The 17660-nt window shown below is 43.6% G+C and overlaps 1 protein-coding gene across 1 annotated transcript in view; it reads left to right on the top strand.

Moving 5' to 3' along the window:
• Positions 1–2895, top strand: part of SMC3 (structural maintenance of chromosomes 3) — a 37621-nt gene extending 34726 nt beyond the window's left edge. The window contains exons 26-29 of the mRNA XM_060641527.3: positions 157–348; positions 505–682; positions 1776–1882; positions 2483–2895. Coding sequence (XP_060497510.1) covers positions 157–348; positions 505–682; positions 1776–1882; positions 2483–2554 — 549 coding nt within the window. The 3' untranslated portion in view covers positions 2555–2895. The remainder of the gene's footprint in view (positions 1–156; positions 349–504; positions 683–1775; positions 1883–2482) is intronic.
• Positions 2896–17660: the final 14765 nt, after the last annotated feature.

The following is a 17660-nucleotide window of genomic DNA, read 5'->3' as shown; positions in this document are numbered from 1 at the left end:
AATTTAGTTTGTTACTCTTGTTTTTAAGATTAAACAGTATTTATGATTGTTTTTAAATATTTGTCTTTGCTTTAAGAAATAATATGTGCAGTTCCACCTAAGCAAAATTTATATTTGAATTGACACTTATTCATTCATTCCTTCCTTCATTTTAAGGTATCTAAGAACTTCAGTGAAGTATTCCAGAAATTGGTACCTGGTGGCAAAGCTACTTTGGTGATGAAGAAAGGAGACGTGGAGGGCAGTCAGTCTCAGGATGAAGGAGAAGGAAGCGGTGAAAGTGAGAGGGGTTCTGGGTCACAAAGCAGTGTCCCATCAGTCGACCAGTTCACTGGAGTTGGAATTAGGGTAACAAACCTTTATATCCAGTTTCCCTCAGTACTACCATAGTGGGATTTGTAGAATGTTTTATAGATTAAATTGGTGCATTGTTGTATGTGACTTAATTTTAGGAGGAGATTATGATTTTACCCCTTTTGGTTACTAATTAAATGGTTTTTTTAGGTATCATTTACAGGAAAACAAGGCGAAATGAGAGAAATGCAACAGCTTTCCGGTGGACAGAAATCCTTGGTAGCTCTTGCTCTGATTTTTGCCATTCAGAAATGTGACCCAGCTCCTTTTTACCTGTTTGATGAGATTGACCAGGCTCTGGATGCCCAGCACAGAAAGGCTGTGTCAGGTAATTTTGGGTTATACTGGACAAGAACTTAACAATGATAGCTTGCCTCTTTTGATTGTGACTTCTTGTTGCCTAACATACTTGGGACTAGACAGGGTATATATTCAGTAAATAAAATTTCTTTTAAAAGTTTTTAAAAATTTAGTTTTAGACTAGTTTACAAAGCTTAGTTTTGTGAAAAGCCAATGTGTTTCTTGGAGTCTGTTGAAAATCCTAACTTCAGTTAAACTTTACACAGAAGTCTCTTATATTAAAACTTGCTTTTCTTAATGTTTGAATAGCTCCTGGCATAAAGTGTTGATTCTGTATTTTAAAAACCTAAATTTAATCTTTAGTAAACTCAAAACCTCTTTGGAGAAGTGGGCAGCAGGGGAAGGTTGTTCTTTTGTTGTTGTTGTTGTTATTGTTGTTCATCTTAGAGACAGTGCATGAGCAGGGGAGGGGCAGAGAGAGTGAGACAGAATCCAAAGCAGGCTCCAGGCTCCGAGCTGTCAGCACAGAGCCCGTCTCCGGGCTCAAACTCACAAGCCACGAGATCACGACCTGAGCCAAAGTCAGATACCCAACGGACTGAGCCACACAGGTGCCCTGGTTGTTCTTTTTTTGTGAGAAAGCTTGTTTTGCTCTGACGTTTTTAATACTGTGTTGGTAAGTAGCTGCTACTTCATATTCTGTAAGTTCGTGGACTAAAGATTTACCCCTAATTTAAAAGATTAAGTTGGTAACGTTTGCAGATGTATGCATGAAAAATAAAATCACAGGCTGTTTTGGATTTTAGGTAAAGAGTAAAGATAGTTTTTTAAATGTTCAGATCTGCTTAAGGCCACCTGGATGGCTTAGTGGATTGAGCATCCGACTCTTGATTTTGGTTCAGGTCATGATCCAAGCATCAAGATCAACGCTGAGCATAGAGCCTGTTTGGGATTCTCTCCCTCTCTCCCCCTCTGCCCCCCTTCCCCCCTTACGCATGTGCTCCTACCCTCTCCCTCCCTCCCTCCCTCTCTCTCTCTCTTTCATAAAATAAAATCAAATAATATTTAAATGTTCAGATCTGAGAAAAGGGTTTTATTAAGTTACTATTTCTTTTTTACAGATATGATTATGGAACTTGCCGTACATGCACAATTTATTACAACTACTTTTAGGCCTGAACTGCTTGAGTCAGCTGACAAATTCTATGGTGTAAAGTTTAGAAATAAGGTAAATTTTTTTTACATGAAATTTAAGTTCATATTTGTCAAATTCTTGTTTTATGTTACTTAAATCATGAAAGAAAACCTAGAAGGTTGTTGCTTCTCTTACAATGAGTTTGTAAAGAAAAAGCTTTTCCTTCAAATGCCTACGAAGTTTAGCAATTAGTTTTATAGCATCCATTGCATTGATTTTATTTTCATTGGCATTAAGAGACAGTATCTTCCTGTCTTGTCTATTTAGTGCACAGCTTTTAACAGTTAGATACACTCCTTTATATTTTGCCCATGTAGCTCTTCTTGATCTCTTCAGCCTCAAGATTCTTTGAAATAGCAAAATAATAAAAACTGAAAAAATGTGGCTCAATAGTACTTAGTACTTACCTGGATCTTCAGAGTATTAAAATGAAGAATATTTTATAAACAAATGTACTGAACAAACACCATTATAAAAAGTCTTACCGTCAGTGTTTTGGAATCATTTGTCTAGATTTATAAAATTTATAAATTTTTAAATATTTTAAAAATTTTAAATATTACTCTATACAGTGAGAACATTGATTTTGTCTTGAAGATTTAACAGACTTTGTTTTTAACATTTATTCTTCAGGTTAGTCATATTGATGTGATCACAGCAGAGATGGCCAAAGACTTTGTAGAAGATGATACTACTCATGGTTAATTGGAAAATATTGCCTACTGGTTTGGAAGATGTGTATAGTAATATGATTCTGATTCCCAGGAACTGTACATTTAAACCTAAATATCTAGTCACTATTAATAGTTTTCAGATTTAGAGCATATACAGCCCTTTTATATTTCTGTCCTTGTATTTTATAAGATACTCTGTAATGTTACATTTCTACTTATAGTTTAAGAATTTTATTTCCCACACAACTTTTTGTAAAGTGTCCTGCTCCCGTTTTAAATCTTTTGAAACATGCTAAATATTCTTTGCTAATTATTTTATCAATTATATTGCCTCTTTTTTTATAGCTTCAATTAAATTGGTTTTATGACTAATTTAGTATTTTATGTGGCTTTTTATTTATAGTTATGTGACTAAAAACGAATTTTTCTTAAATATCTGCTTTTTACTTTGCCTAAGAAAAGGTCTGCCCTCACCTAAAAGATTTTTTAAACATGGCTTCATATTCTGTTAAAATACATCGGCGATTCCCAATCCTGGCTGCATGCTTAAATCCATGGGAGAGCTTTAAACTGCTGGAGTAACACTGCTGACTGACATCTTTCCCTAGACCAGTTGAATCGAAATCTTTATGGAGTGGGGTTCTGGTCATTGTTGGTTCTAAAGTTCTCCCAGGTGATTATGACCTTTGGTGAGGATTAGAACAGTTGCTTTAACTCATTGTAACAGTCCTTTAAAAATTACTTTAAATTTAAGAGGAAAATGTATTTACTAGAATTTGGGAACATAGTGTTAAGAGTAGCTAAGAACACTAAAGCCAAAACATTGAGCCATAAAATTTCCTTGTTTTACTGATTAAGTAAAAGTTTGGGAAACTTTATTTTTGAAACTTTTTTTTTCCCCCCTTAGATGAGGTCTTTTTTTTTTATTATGTTTTTTAAACTGCTTTGTTGAGCTAAGATTCATACATTATAAAGTCCACCTGTTAAAATTGTGTGATGGAATACTTCTTAGTATATTCACAAAATTGGGCACCCATCTCTACAGTCTAATTTTAGAACATTTTCATTACCCTAAAAAGAAACTCTGTACGTATTAGTACTCACTCTGTACCTCCCCCTCCCTGCATTCCCTGGCAACCATAAATCGAGTTTCTGTCTGATACTATGGATTTGCCTGTTTTGGGCATTTCATATAAATAGAATCCTATAGTGTGGGGCCTTTTTGTGACTGACTTGTTTCACTTAGCATGTGTTTTTGTTTTGTTTTTACAGGTTTATTTATTTTTGAGAGAGAGACTGTGAGACAGAAGGGGAAGAGAGGGAGACACAGAATCCAAAGCAGGCTCCAGGCTCTGAGCTGTCAGCACAGAGCCCAATGCGGGGCTTGAACTCACAAACGGCAAGATCATGACCTGAGCTAAAGTTGGTCACTTAACTAACTGAGCCACCCAGGTGCCTCATCACTTAGCGTGTTTTTAAGGTTCATCCATGTTGTAGCACATATCCATAATTTGTTCCTTTTTATTGCTGAACGAAATCGCATTTAGGAATATATGCCATGTTTTATCCATCCATTAGTTCAGCAGTACTGGGGGTTAGGACTTAAACATATGAATGGAGGGGGGGTGGGCACAGTTCAGCCCATAACAATTACCATGGTGCATTTGTCACTCAGCATGCGTGCATTTAGTTTATCATCTAAGCTCCAGATTATATTCAGATTGCGCCAGTTTTTCCACTAATGCCCTTTTTCTCTGATTCCTCAGGGGGATTTACAGTACATTACATTTAGTTGTCATATCTCCTCTGGTCTGTGACAGTTTCTCAGTCTGTTTTTCCCACCTTGACAGTTTTGAGGAGTACTTTTCATGTATTTTATAGAATGTCTCCTATTTGGGATTTCTGTGATTATTTTTCTCCTAGATAGACTGGTGTTAAATAATACAACAGGGGTGAAGTGTTCCCAACACATCATATCAGTGGTGCCTATTATTAACATGTTTTACCTTGATGTTTACCTTAATCACCTTCCTAAGATCATTTGCCAGTTTCTTCCCTGTAAAGTCACATTTTTTTTTTCTATTTAACTCTATTCTTTGGAAGCAATTCACTAAGTGCAGTCCACATTAGGATATTCCTATGACCTTGAGGGTCGCCTGGGTGGCTTAGTCAGTTAAGTATCCAACTTCGGCTCAAGTCATGATCTCGTGGTTCATGAGTTCGAGCCCCACCTCAGGCTCTGTGCTGACAGCTCAGAGCCTGGAGCCTGCTTCAGATTCTGTGTCTCCTCTCTCTGCTCCTGCCCCACTCGAGTTCGGTCAAGGCTATTCCTATGACCTTGAAAATCTCCCATTATTCTAGTAGGGTTTTTTTTGGTAGATTCTTTGGAGTTTTCTACATGGACAAATCATGTTATCGGTAAATAGAGACAGCTTTAGTTCTTCTTCTTCAATATATATACCTTGTATTTTTCCTTGCTGATTTTTTTTCCCCTTAGAGTTTATAGTCATCTGCAGGAGGGCTGGTTTGTTAGGAGCTACTCCTCCCATTAGTGGGAGCCAGAAATCCCTAAAGAGGCATTTTTAATTTTTTTTTTTTAGCGTTTATTCATTTTTTGAGATACAGAGACGGAGTGTGAGCGGGGAGGGGCAGAGACAGAGAGAGATACAGAATCCGAAGCAAGCTCTGGGCTCTGAACTGGCAGCACAAAGCCTGATGCGGGGCTCAAACACACAAACCGTGAGATCATGGCCTGAGCCAAAGTCAGACACTTAACCAACTGAGCCACTCAGGTGCCCCCTAAAGAGGCATTTTTAAAATGAGGAAGTAGTTTTGTAAATTTAAATTAAAAATCTACATTCACTTTGAGTTTTCATTTTGACTAGCTTAATCTAGAGTTTAAATGTTCAGTATATTGTTTATAGTTTTGCTATGATATAATTGATCTTCCTTGACAGAATTGGGTGTAAGAAATATTCTGTGTAGGTCCCCATTCAAAAGGGTTATGTAAGGGGCACATGGATGGCTCAGTCCATTAGGTGTTGGACTCTTGATTTCAGCTCAGGTCATGATCTCATGGTTTGTGAGATTGAGCCCCATATCGGGCTCTCCATCCCAGAGCCTGCTTGGGATTCTCTCTCTCCCTTTCTTTGACCCTCCCCTACTCATGTGCAAACCTGTGTGTGTGTTCTCTTTCTCTCAAAAACAAACATTTTTTTAAAGGGTTATGTAGGCATAGTATCTTTCCAATATTCCTAAAATGTTCCTTAGCCATCTCCCCAGGAATATTCATTATGAGTCACTACATATAGAGGTTGAAATGGTTGGTGTATAGTTTATGATATATAGCTTTGTTCTTTGATATGGGAAACCTCCATAATACAGATTTTGGCAAGCGATGTTACATGTATAGCATCATTCTAGAACTTAATGTTCTTAAGCATCTCCCCAAGGATATCCAATATATAATGAAACTCCAGTGAGTTTGTAACAATAAGTACCTAAACAATGGAACATAGAATGTAAATATTTTTAAAATCCATATTCTTTGCTAAATCTTAGTGATGACATAAGATTCTAATGAATAGAAACCACTAATTCTAATGAATAGAAAAATGTGGGAAAGTACTGATTTTCTAAGAAAATGATGGAATTTATAGAAGCTGAGTTTACTTTGAATAATGTTTTATAATAGAAGTATAGAAAAGATGAAAGATGAGTTTTGAAGGATTTCTTTTTTTCAACCAAGTAATAACTTTTTAAAAACATTTGGTTAATTCTAATATTATACTATATATTAACTAACTGGAATTTAAATAAAAACTTGAAACACACAAAAAAAACCCACATTTGGTTAATTTTTAAAAGGAGTTTCTCTCCTAACTGGATAGAGGACTGTCAGCTTCTGACAAAGGGGGAATACCAGTGTTGAGGAAAAGAGAACAGTATTAAGATTTCACTGTCACCAGCAGATGGTCTCCTTGCACAGGGAGCAGCATGGCATTGCTGGGAGGCTTGCCACAAAGGTGCGGAAAGTATGCTCTGTCTTAAGGATTCTTCATCTTTACCTTTTACTCAGGCATAAGTTCTTATCCTGGAACACAAACCACCCAAGTCTGTGTGTTTCTGCTGAGTCTGCCCTGTTAATAAAGCAGGGGAAGACTAAATGGAAAACCGATGCATTAAAACCGATGCAGTTAAAATTGGTGACAACACACTGTTAACCCAATGCCTGGAAAATAGGTTTTTCTTTCCCTGTTTGAGGATCTCTCCTTTTTGATTTTTAATTCTATGTAAATCAGCTAGAAATTATCCTCTAGTTTTGTGTGAAGATTAAGCAATAGTGATTGCCTTGTTCCCTAGGTTTCATACTTTTTGGGGAGAAAACAGTAGCTTTCCTTTCCCTCTGGGAAAAATGGTGGGATCTGCTTCATTGGTCTTTTGCCTACAAATGTGTTATGGCCTTTGTTCTGGTCACGTGAAGAAATTTTCAACAAAGTAGATTGATTCCGTTAACATTTCTAGAAGGGATATTGAGTATGGCAGGAGCTGAAGATTTTGTAAAGCATTTGCCCTTAAATATAGCTTTTTTTGTCAACACTTTCAGCCAAAAATATCAGGACCTTGCACATAAGATATATTATTTAGACCTAAAAGACACAAGATTTTTTATTTTTAGTCTGATTCTTTAATTTTGTAGATGAGAAAATTTGAAGCCCAGGTTAACACCCAGGTAAGTGGGGCCCAAATGACTGAAGACACACAACAGCTGACTTGCCTGCCTCAGTAGAGCAGACTTTCCGGTAAGTGAGGACTTAGTTCTCCCTAGTTAACTATGAAAATGAAGTATCACATTTGTACAGTGCTGATTGATCCTCTGCGTTATACAGAGTAACAGATTCTAAGGGTGAGTGAGTCACCACCTTCTTTTATTTTCTTTACCCTTTCCCTCCATACCCTCCTCCCTTTTTCTTTAGACTTCACCTATTTAGGTGGAGTCTGATCATTTGTCTCACTTAATGTCCTAGGGGGACTGGATTACTCCTAGCTGCCAGTCTTCTGCATGGAAGATGCCAGTGTTGCTCCATAAATCTGCCACCATGTGGCACTCAGTCTCCCCTTCCTAGAGACAGAGAGTCTCCTGGGTGTAAGAGCCCTTGTGGCAGCCAGTAAACCACACAGGGATACGAGGCAGCACAGAGGTTAGGTTTGCAAAGGGAACGTGGATATATTTACTCCAGTCATCGCATTGGTTGGTAACGTCTATTGCAAAGAGAACATTATTAGCATTTGAGTGTTATGGATTCCATGTGGTTTCAGGCCAGTGCCTGGTATGTTGATTACGTAATACACAAACGCTTCAAGTGTGCAGTGATACCAAGTCCAGCCTTAGCCTCGAAATTAAAGTCTGAAATTACTCAGCCGTTAACAATGATGGTTATAAAGACGGCTAACATGGAAGTATACATATAGGTGAAAAGAAAATGAAAATTGAAGGACATGGGTTTAAGGCCAAATCATTTGGGACGAAGTTCACAGAGACCATATGTAACATTGTAAAGGACCATGCCACTTATAAGGCAGAAGCCTTTGCTAGGAGAGAATTTCCCAACAGGAATCTGTCAGACCTCCTCAGAAGTAGAACGAGGACTGCAAAGGTTGGTAAGGTTGAGGCTTTGTCAGTGTGGTCTATGCTGCTATTTTCTTCTCCAATGTCTCAAATCCCGAGTTACTTCATTTATTTCCAGAACCGCTAGAGGGGGCCCTTGACACATGCCAGCCCCTCCTTGGCCTTTCTCGGTCTAGTTTTCAAACCAGTTTCCTCTCTGATTCCTCATTAGTAGAGTTCCAGGAGCAATGAGAAGGTCGAGATGTGATATTCCCGAGATTTCTCTATTACAGGAGTTTATGAGCTAAGTGATAACTGCTTGCAGCTCAGTCATAAATTGGATGTTTTAGCCAAGGTACCTAGCACTTAACAACAGGTTGTATTGCTATTTTTGAAAGGTATGCAGCAGCTGTTTAACGGGACCTTCTAACAAAATGGCAACCCTTTCTTCAACAGTCCCTCTTTGTTTCTCAGAACAGCACTTTTTCCGCCCATTCCTTCTGAATCTCATATACACCCAAAAGAGATCGTCTTAGTGTTCCTTACATACTGTTTCTGACTCACCCGGCATCCCTTACTTGAAACGGCTTCACTTATTATGTTGCTTTTCATTTTACCATTTCTGAATCCTCTCCTGACAAGACTGAGTCCGAATTAGGGTCTGTTAATTTGCTCACAGAGTGACTCACAGAGGGAATACTTGCTGATTTGGTTTCTTGTTAGAAGTCGTATTAGAACCCCTGTAGCCCGGGAGAAAATCCTATCTTTAGGATTGTTCCAGAAGTCCAGTTTGTATACCACTTATGAACAGTGTTCAGGAGAACAATGTGCACATACAGCCCTGCCTTCTGTTTCTCACCTGGGGTCGCACAGTGGCCTAAATCTTATCCCGAATGATGCTGACTTTCTGCCCCTGCTGTGAATACTGGCACTGAGCATGGATGGCCTTATGATGGATGGGAGTTTAAGGTACAAGTAGATAAATATGCAGCGTGGTGTTTCAGTTCTGAGAAGGAGAGTTCTGAGGAAGGTTCTGAGGAACCTCCAAGATAGTGAAACTACTGACGTGGATGCCAAAGAGGCCTTTCCTATGACCCTTTGTTCTCTTTTTCCTGTGGACATGCTCCTGGGGTGTCTGTCTAACCCCCGCCTTTAGCTGAGACGTTTGATTTCTGGTGACAGTCTTGATCCCTTGAGCAGAAGCATGAAGATTACAGTCTTTCAGAGACTGTGTCTTTGCTGCATATTGATTCATACAAGCTAACCTTGTTTGTGTAACTTAATAGTTACTAGTTACCTACTAAGTACCCGACAGGCCCTTTTATCATCTCGCTTAAGGACAGAGGTGGGTGGCGTTAACCCCAACCTCCAGAAGAGGAAATTGAGCTTTTGTGAGGGTGAAGTAACTTGCCTAAAAATTCCAGTTACAAAGTGGTGGAGCTCAGAATAGAACCCTGGTCTATCCAGGGTCCACCAGATCTCTCTGGCTTCCTTTTTAAAACTCAAAATGAGGGGGTTCCTGGCTGGCTCAGTCGGTAGAACATGGGACTTTCGATCTCGAGGTCATGAGTTCAAGCTACATGTTGGGTGTGGAGCCTACCTGAAAGAGGAAAAACTCAAAATGAAGTTGATACCAAAACTTGCAGCTTGACCAGCCACAATACGGAGTGAGAGTCACCTCTGAACCAGTTGGTTTCAGAGCTGTCTACAAGTCTGAGGAGTATCTGTGGAGTATTTGTCCTTTCCTGCAGGCCCCCCCCCCCCAACTTCCATCCCACTCTGCCCCCCAGAAATGCCAGGCTGTAAAAGCAGAAGGCTTTATTGCAACAAGATCCTGGGCCATTCAGGCTCTTCCAGGTGGTACCCAAATTTGCAAATCCCAAACCAGGTGCCCCCTTATTCCTCTCACTCTGCATGACTCACGTGCATTTTTGCAGAGTATGGTGCTGGTTGAGGGCTTTTGATTCTGGAATTCTCTAGCATTAACTTTTAACTCCTCTCACCTCCCACAATCCTATCCTCTGCTCCCAATTTCTAAAAGGCAAAGGTTGCACATTGAGCGATGCCACTACCTCACCCCCCTTCCCTGACCATGCTGCTTAGAGCTCAGCTTTCCCAAAGAAGAGCCTGGGTTCAGTTCTCACCCTCCAGTTCTGAAGAGCAGAACTGTGATACTGACCCCTTAACCCCCACCACACCATCCCTTTTCTCTTTTGGTCCTCAAATCCATTTAATTATTCCTCACTTTGTGGTTTGCAGATATAGGAGGGGTTTTAGGCAGACACTTGAGACATTTGAGGTAGAGAAGGATATGGAAGTTGATAGAACTAAGAATAGTTCCAGGTCACCAAGTTGTTAAATACAGTAGTGCAGGGGCAGGTGGAGAAGGTGACGAGTCTGTTCTACAAGGCTGAAGGCTCTGGGGTCTCAGGAAGTCACATCCCCTTTTTGGGAACCTCTACAGTCTTTTCTTGCTCCAACAGACTGAATCTAAAGCAGAGAATTCTGTCCTCTGAAAGCTGTGCTCTTGCCCATAGTTTCTTTTCCCCCTGTCACGTTCAAAACGAAAACTTTTATTTATCTTAAAGTGAAATCTATTCAAGACCTTTTACTCTGTAAGAGCCATGAGCCTTGGGACCATGTCTGTCTTTTGTTGTTTGTCATTTTTATCCAGTGAATGTTTGTTGAGTGAATGATTGATGACACACACAGCTGGCACTTACTGAGCGCTTCCTATTCGCCAGGCTTTGTGCTGAGTGATTTATATTCATTACGGCGGACGAACCTTACGACCCCGAGAGAAAAGCTGTTGCCCTGGTTTTCCAAAGAAAGCCACCGAGCCTCAAAGAAACTGTTTGCCCTCACGTGGCCTCTCATCCCTGAGCGGTGGCAGCTGGGCCCCAGCGGGCCTTCCTCCTCTTGGGTCCACAGCGACGTGGTCACTCCCCGTCACTAAGCCTGCCACCTGCCAGGGGCCGTTTCCTGCCACAGCCCACACTGGCCCTCAGCGACTTCTCCCACGGACTCTATTTCTATCTTCACCGCCGTTCTCTCTCACGAGGTTCTCCCAGGAGCGGTGGGTGTTCGAGAGAAGCTGTGTGTCCCGGGGCCTGCTTTCCCTACTCTTGGGATAAACACAGTGGCTAGGTAAGAATCTAGAATAATTTCACCGGAACTTTGTCTAGACATGTATGCAGGCCCCCGTATGCTATCTCATGAGCAAACAGTGCTTCCAATCTGAACTGTTACCTCACTGTCAGATTCACCTGGGGTGGTTGTTGAAGATGCACATTCTCCAGCCTTCCCGCGACGCACCCCCCCCACCCCCGCCGCGCCGGGAGAACCCGAATCAGCAGGTCTGGGGCAGGGCCCAGGAGGGCCACAGGTGATGCCTGTTAGCCAGGGATCTCAAAGGTCAGGCCTGTTGAAATCTTTGACCTTTGAAACAAAGGATGGTCTGTGAATCGGGGAGATCTTCCTGAGGCATCTATGCAAAGGAAAGCACCAGATGGTTTTTGGTTTTATTTATGTATTTTAAAATATTTTTTTAATATATTTTTTTGAGAGAGAGAGAGACAGACAGAATGTGAGGAGAGGGGCAGAGAGAGAGAGAGAGGGAGACACAGAATCTGAAGCAGGCTCCAGGCTCTGAGCGGTCAGCAAGGAGCCCAACGCAGGGCTCGAGCCCGCAAACTGTGAGATCATGACCTGAGCGAAAATCGGATGCTCAACCGACTGAGCCACCCGAGCACCCCTTTAAAATATTTTTTTAAACGTTTTATTTATTTTTGAGAGGGCTTTATTTTTATCCAAAACAGAAAATGAAACTTAATCGGAACTAAGGTAAATAGCGTACAGCCTCTGGATGTGGGAGGTTGGGGGGGTGGGGGGGGAGTTCCTGAAACTGGCAGAACTTGAGACAGAAAGGCCTCCAAACTAGGGGGCTGCGGCAACAGAGACAATAAACCAGAGTCGCCTCCACCCTGAGCCACCTCCCCGTTTTACTTGGGGACTTTAGGGAATTCCTATCTTGAGGGGAGAGTCGTTACAAACTTAGCCAGCTTGACTCATTGGCCTCCTTAAGAAGGGACCTCCAGGCTCTTTGCGGAGGGCTGATGCCTGCCTGCAGTTCTGAGCATGGGATTCTGGGATTCGGGGGATAATCGCAGCTCTGGGGTTACAGGACGTGAGCTGGAGGACCTTACAACTCCCCGCCGCCCTGATGTCTCCCTTGTATACTGGTAGGTTTGGGGGTTTGTTGAAAGCTGAGAGCCAGGACCCAGGATGAAGGGACCAGCTCAGTGATAGTCTCTAGCCTAGCCAGTGTGGGTCTGGCCACTGAGAACTGCCCCTCCCTTCCTCCTGGCTCATGCCTGGCAGCCAGAATCCAGACCTGAGCATGCCTGACCTCTGAATCCATACCAGGCTCTGTTCTGTTCTGTTCTGGTAGGAAGCCCTTAGGCCCGTCCAGTCTGTCACAGACCTCGTTATGGCTCTACTTCCTGTCCAGAGGGCGACCCGTCTCCTCATTCCTCAACTCATCTTCCATACTTGCTCCACCTCCTCCAAAAACCTTTTATCACCAAGCCTTCCAGAAACTTCAGCCTCAATCATAACACCTGAAACTTCCTTTTACCCCCTGATGATTTCCTCTGAGATCTTTCACCCTTGAAATCCTTTTGATGAAGAACACATTTTCTCACTTACCTCCTCTCTCAGGTTTAGGAAGAGGGACCACTGAACTCCTGGCCCTAGCACTATCGTCCTGCGATCACTCCCGCTACTCAGGACACAGGTGCTCTGTGCCTTTAGCTCAGCCTTCCTCTCCATCCTGTGGCCTGTCATCGTCCACGGTGGCTTCAACCTTCTTCCCAATTTCCACCCTCAGGGGCGCTTCCACCCCGACTCTGGCCGCATCCCAGAACACGAGATCTGTGTTGAAGCATAAATTTTGAGAAGCTGGAAACATGATTCTCACACACAGGTTAGCAAGCGTGTATTAGAGATTTATTTATCTCATTAGTGAGGGAACCAGTAGGACACCCAGACTTCTATAGGTCAGTTAAACCATAACCTTCGGGGTTATCTTTCTGACCACATGAATCATTTCTAACTTCCCAGTCGTCTATTTCTTTGTAAGTTAGCATCTAATTTTACCAATTTCCTAATCAGTGGAAAAAAATGGGTGACCTGCCCTTAGAGAGTCAGATGACCCTTCGGGGACCCAAGGGCTCCAATGTGGCTTTGAAAAAGCATCCAGTAGGTTTGTTGCTTTATTTCCAAGTATTGGATGCATTTTTCTAAATACTCGAAGCCTCTCTGAACGTCCACCCCAGTCCTCAGAAGCATGACCTCGAGGAACGTGGCTCACGGACCCTCAGGGTTAAAAAGGGAGGCCTAACAAAAAGCAGCTCTGGTCAAGCCAGTCGAGCCCGTGGTTGGAGGAGAGCGGAGGGTGGAGGAGAGCGGGAGTCCGGTCCTGCAATGAATAGATGGATTCGGAGGATGACCGGTTTCTCTCAACAGGCGTCTGGTAAGGACCTGGTATATGAAAACCTATGACCTAGGTGCTCTGATGAGACGTTTTACAGATGAGGAAACTGAAGCTTGGGTGAGGAACAGGCCCGGGGGCCTGGTGAAGCCCAGAGTTAATCCATGCCTGGGTCTCCTGAGCCGCAAGTGTGTGGGAGGTCACTGGGTGGGAGGTAGAGGTGACTTCCTCTGTGCGTGTGTGCGCGCACATGCACATGTGAACTGGGTGGGAGGTAGGAGGTGACTTCCTTTAGCAGCAGGTGCAGAGCCCAGGCCTGGTGCGGTTTTACACGTCTAAACAAAGCCAACTGCGGGATTCCACACATCCCCACTGCAGGGCCCTCATTCCTGTCCCTCTTCAGCACCAGCCGCCTAAGACCTCTGGGAATGAGCTCAGAGGGCGGGGGCCACAGGGACGACTGCAGCTGGCAGTGCCTTTGACAGATTCGTCCTCCGACTTCAGCATTGTTCCCAGGCAGGATGGGACTCTGCCCTCGTGCGCACTGGCAAGGGGAGGAGGAGGCAGCCAGGGGCTCTGGGGTCTGTAATCGGATCGGGGGCTGTGATGGTGACAGCTGCGGCAGGGGCCTGAGGAGGGGGCTTGGGCAGATGGAGGAAGGCTGGGCCGGGGGTTTGTGCTCATTCATCATCCTGGAGGCAGCGCTCCCCGGGGTGCTGGGACCCTCACTCCAGCACCGACCCCAGAGTCCCTAGTGCCACCAATGCAGCCCGTCCAGGCATGTTGTCTCTTGTGGGGAGGGTCCCAGGGAAGCTTCATCTGCCAAGGGAGACATTGCATGTAGGCTCTGGAAAGGAGCAGGGGTTTTGAATCCCAGCCCTGCCGTTCTCTAGTGGTGTGGTCATGGGCAAGTTTGTTAACCTCTGTCTCCGTTTCTTGTCCAGTAAAATGGAAACACCACATGAAACTATCTTAAAAAGTGGTTCTAGAATTAAGGGAGAACCAAGTGCCTTGCACATAGTGCTTTCTCCGTAAGAATTAGGTTTATTTTTTTTATGTCAGTTGGCATCCAAGTTATATTTGTAATATTTGGGGCCAGAGACAGCCTTAAGAAAAGCTTGAGAGCAATCCATGCTTACAAAGTGTATAAAATTCAGGAGTGTGTGTACTTGCTTTTAGGAAGGACTCAATAGCCACCTGCGATCTTCGCTGGTATGTTTGAGATGCAAAGTTATTGCACAGTTATCTACTACTGTGTAACAAAGGACACCAAAACTCAGTAGATTAAAACCGCCACCGTTTTATTATATCTCATGATTTTGTGGGTCAGGAATTCGAGCGGGATTCAGCTACCTGATTCTTTGCCCCGACGTGGTCTCAGTGGCAGTCCCCTAAGTGGGACTTACCTGGCAGATGGGCTGACCCGGAGGGTCCAAGGTGGCTTCACTCCTGCACCCACATCTGGTGTGATGTTAGGGGAAACTAGCCCTGAGAGTCCTGGCCATATTACTCAGTTTGTCAAGCAAGTCATGAAGCCTGGCCCAGTTCCAAGGTGAAGGGACCTGGCCCCCAGCTCTCCACGGAAGGAAGAGCCACAATTTTACGACATACACCCTCAAATAGGACCTTGCCGGGGCGCCTGGGTGGCTCAGTCAGTTAAGCGTCCGACTTCAGCTCAGGTCATGATCTCCTCATTTGTGAGTTCTAGTCCCACGTTGGGTTCCGTGCTGACACCTGGGAGCCTGGAGCCTGCTTCAGATTCTGTGTCTCTCCCTCTCTCTCTTCCCCTCCCCCATTTGTGTGTGCACGTGCACACACACACACACACACACACACACACACTCTCTCTCTCTCTCTCTCTCTGTGTCTCTCAAAAATAAATAAACATTAAAAAATAGGACCTTACAAAGTATTTCTTTGTGTAAAGCTCTTCCAGTGGCACTTTGGGGGAGTGGAAAGAGCCCAGGGCTGGCGACCAGGAAACCTGGGTTTGAGTCCAGTCCCCCATCCTTGGAGCTCCTATTACTGCCAAGGCCTAAGCTCTGATGTCAGGAATACAGAGATAGGAAGAGAGTAGTTTTGGGTTCTAGACCTCAGCCCGACCTGCCTCTCACGTGGGTGATGTCAGGCAAGTTGCCTCCCTTCTCAGCACCCCACTTTCCTGGTCAGTGGGGTGAGAAGGGGGTTGCGCTTGGTGCCATGGCATCTTTTCCAGGGATCAACATCCTGCGGGGCTGACTGGCACTGCTGGGGAAACTGAGACCTGCCTGGCCTCGTGCCGGCCTCCAGAGGTGTCTGTGTACCGCTCACCTTTAGCAGAGCCACGGAAAAACAGCTTTACAGAGCTCAACAGGGAGGAGGTGGCTGGTCTGTTTGGAAATGGATTTGTAAAAATGGAGACCCCAAGTGTAAGAGCAGGAATGGGTGTGCAAAAACGGGGATTCCCAGACCCTTCTCGGAAAAGCTGAGGCCTGAAGTGTACCCCACTGCTCTGTGAGCTCCAGTGTGGGAGGGACTTGAGATTTGCACCCGTGGCTGAGGCAGGCTGTGCATCTATTCGGTGATTCTAGATCAATCTCCTTATCCAGAAAGGTCCCCAGAGTAGGCAAGCAGCCCAGAGGTGGGGGTGGTCTCCCTCTGCCCCTGACCCTTCGGGACCATCCTGGAGCCCTTGATGCCCTGGGGCTTACTAGCGCTTAGACATCCACGGTGCAGGCCATCCTGGAGAAAGAGTCAGGCAGCAGGGCTCTGGCCATCAGTAGAGGCGGTTACGGAGGGTGGGCAAGGAGTGTTCTGGCTCGGGGCCAGGGCTGTGGGATTCACAATCATCCTGGGCCCTTGGAGCAGCTTTTTTATTTTGAGGCCATGAGTGATTGAGCTGTTTGCTGAATCCCACAGGCGGCCCTGGGCCCTGCCTCTTCCCACTCACAAATACACATATATATGTACACCTGTTATACACACACACACACACACACCTCTGTGTACACGCATTTGGAGAGACAGAAGAACCCTGCAGGGAAGGTTTGTGCTAGGCACGTGCCAGGTGCTTGTCATACACTATCTCGTGTCATACTGACAACAACTCTTTAAACTAGGCCTCATTATCTCCAGTTTGCAGGCGAAAGAACTGACTGAGCCAAGGCGAGGTAGGGTAACTTGCCCCAGAATCCACAGCTAATAAGTAGCAGAGAAGGGGCTTGACAACCCTCCGCACCAGCTCAGGCCCTTCTTAGGCTTAGTCCAACATGGCTAGACCTTGTCTAAAATCATTTTTTCCCTTGGTATCTAATGGGGAAATTGGACTTAAAAACGACTACACATCATAAAAGAAAAGATCGATAAATTCAGTTGCATTATGGGGGGCCTGGTGGCTCAGTCGGCTAAGCATTCGACTCTTGATTTAGGCTCGGGTCATGATCTTATGGTTTGTGAGTTTCAGCCCCACATCAGTCTCTGTGCTGACCACACAGAGCCTGCCTGGGAGCTTGGGATTCTCTTCCCCCTCCTCCTCCTGCCAAATAAATAAATAAGCTTAAAAAAAGAAAGAAAAAAAAAAGCCACCCAAAGCAACTACATTAAAACAAAAATTCAATTGCATTAAAAATAATAATAAAAACCTGCATGGCCAAAAAATACACCATAGGCAAAGCCAAAGAAAATGACAAGCTAGGGGAAAAATTGCTACTGTATTCCAAAGGTCAAAGGCCAATCTCCACAATATATAAAAGTCTCCTAGTCATTTATAAGAAAAAGACCAAAACCTGATTTTAGAATGGGCAAGCGATGAAAACTATTCTCAGAAAAAATAAGTACAAACAGATCCTAAGCATATGAAAAGGTGTTCAACTTCACTTACAAAAGGAATAATACAAATTTAAGATATATTGATATTTAGTGAGTGGCTCAGCAAGGGAAGATATACTGATACTTATGTTCAAGAAATGGCTCAATTCCAATATACAAAGAAATTCTATAATATAATCAGAAGAAAAGACACACAACCCAAATTTAATTTTTAAACCAGGCAAAAGACTT

This window comes from Panthera onca, chromosome D2, assembly GCF_046562875.1.
Source record: "Panthera onca isolate mPanOnc1 chromosome D2, mPanOnc1 haplotype 2, whole genome shotgun sequence".
Taxonomy (NCBI): domain Eukaryota; kingdom Metazoa; phylum Chordata; class Mammalia; order Carnivora; family Felidae; genus Panthera; species Panthera onca.
The sequence above is the reverse complement of the archived record's forward strand: the minus strand, read 5'-3'. Positions and strand labels throughout refer to the sequence as shown.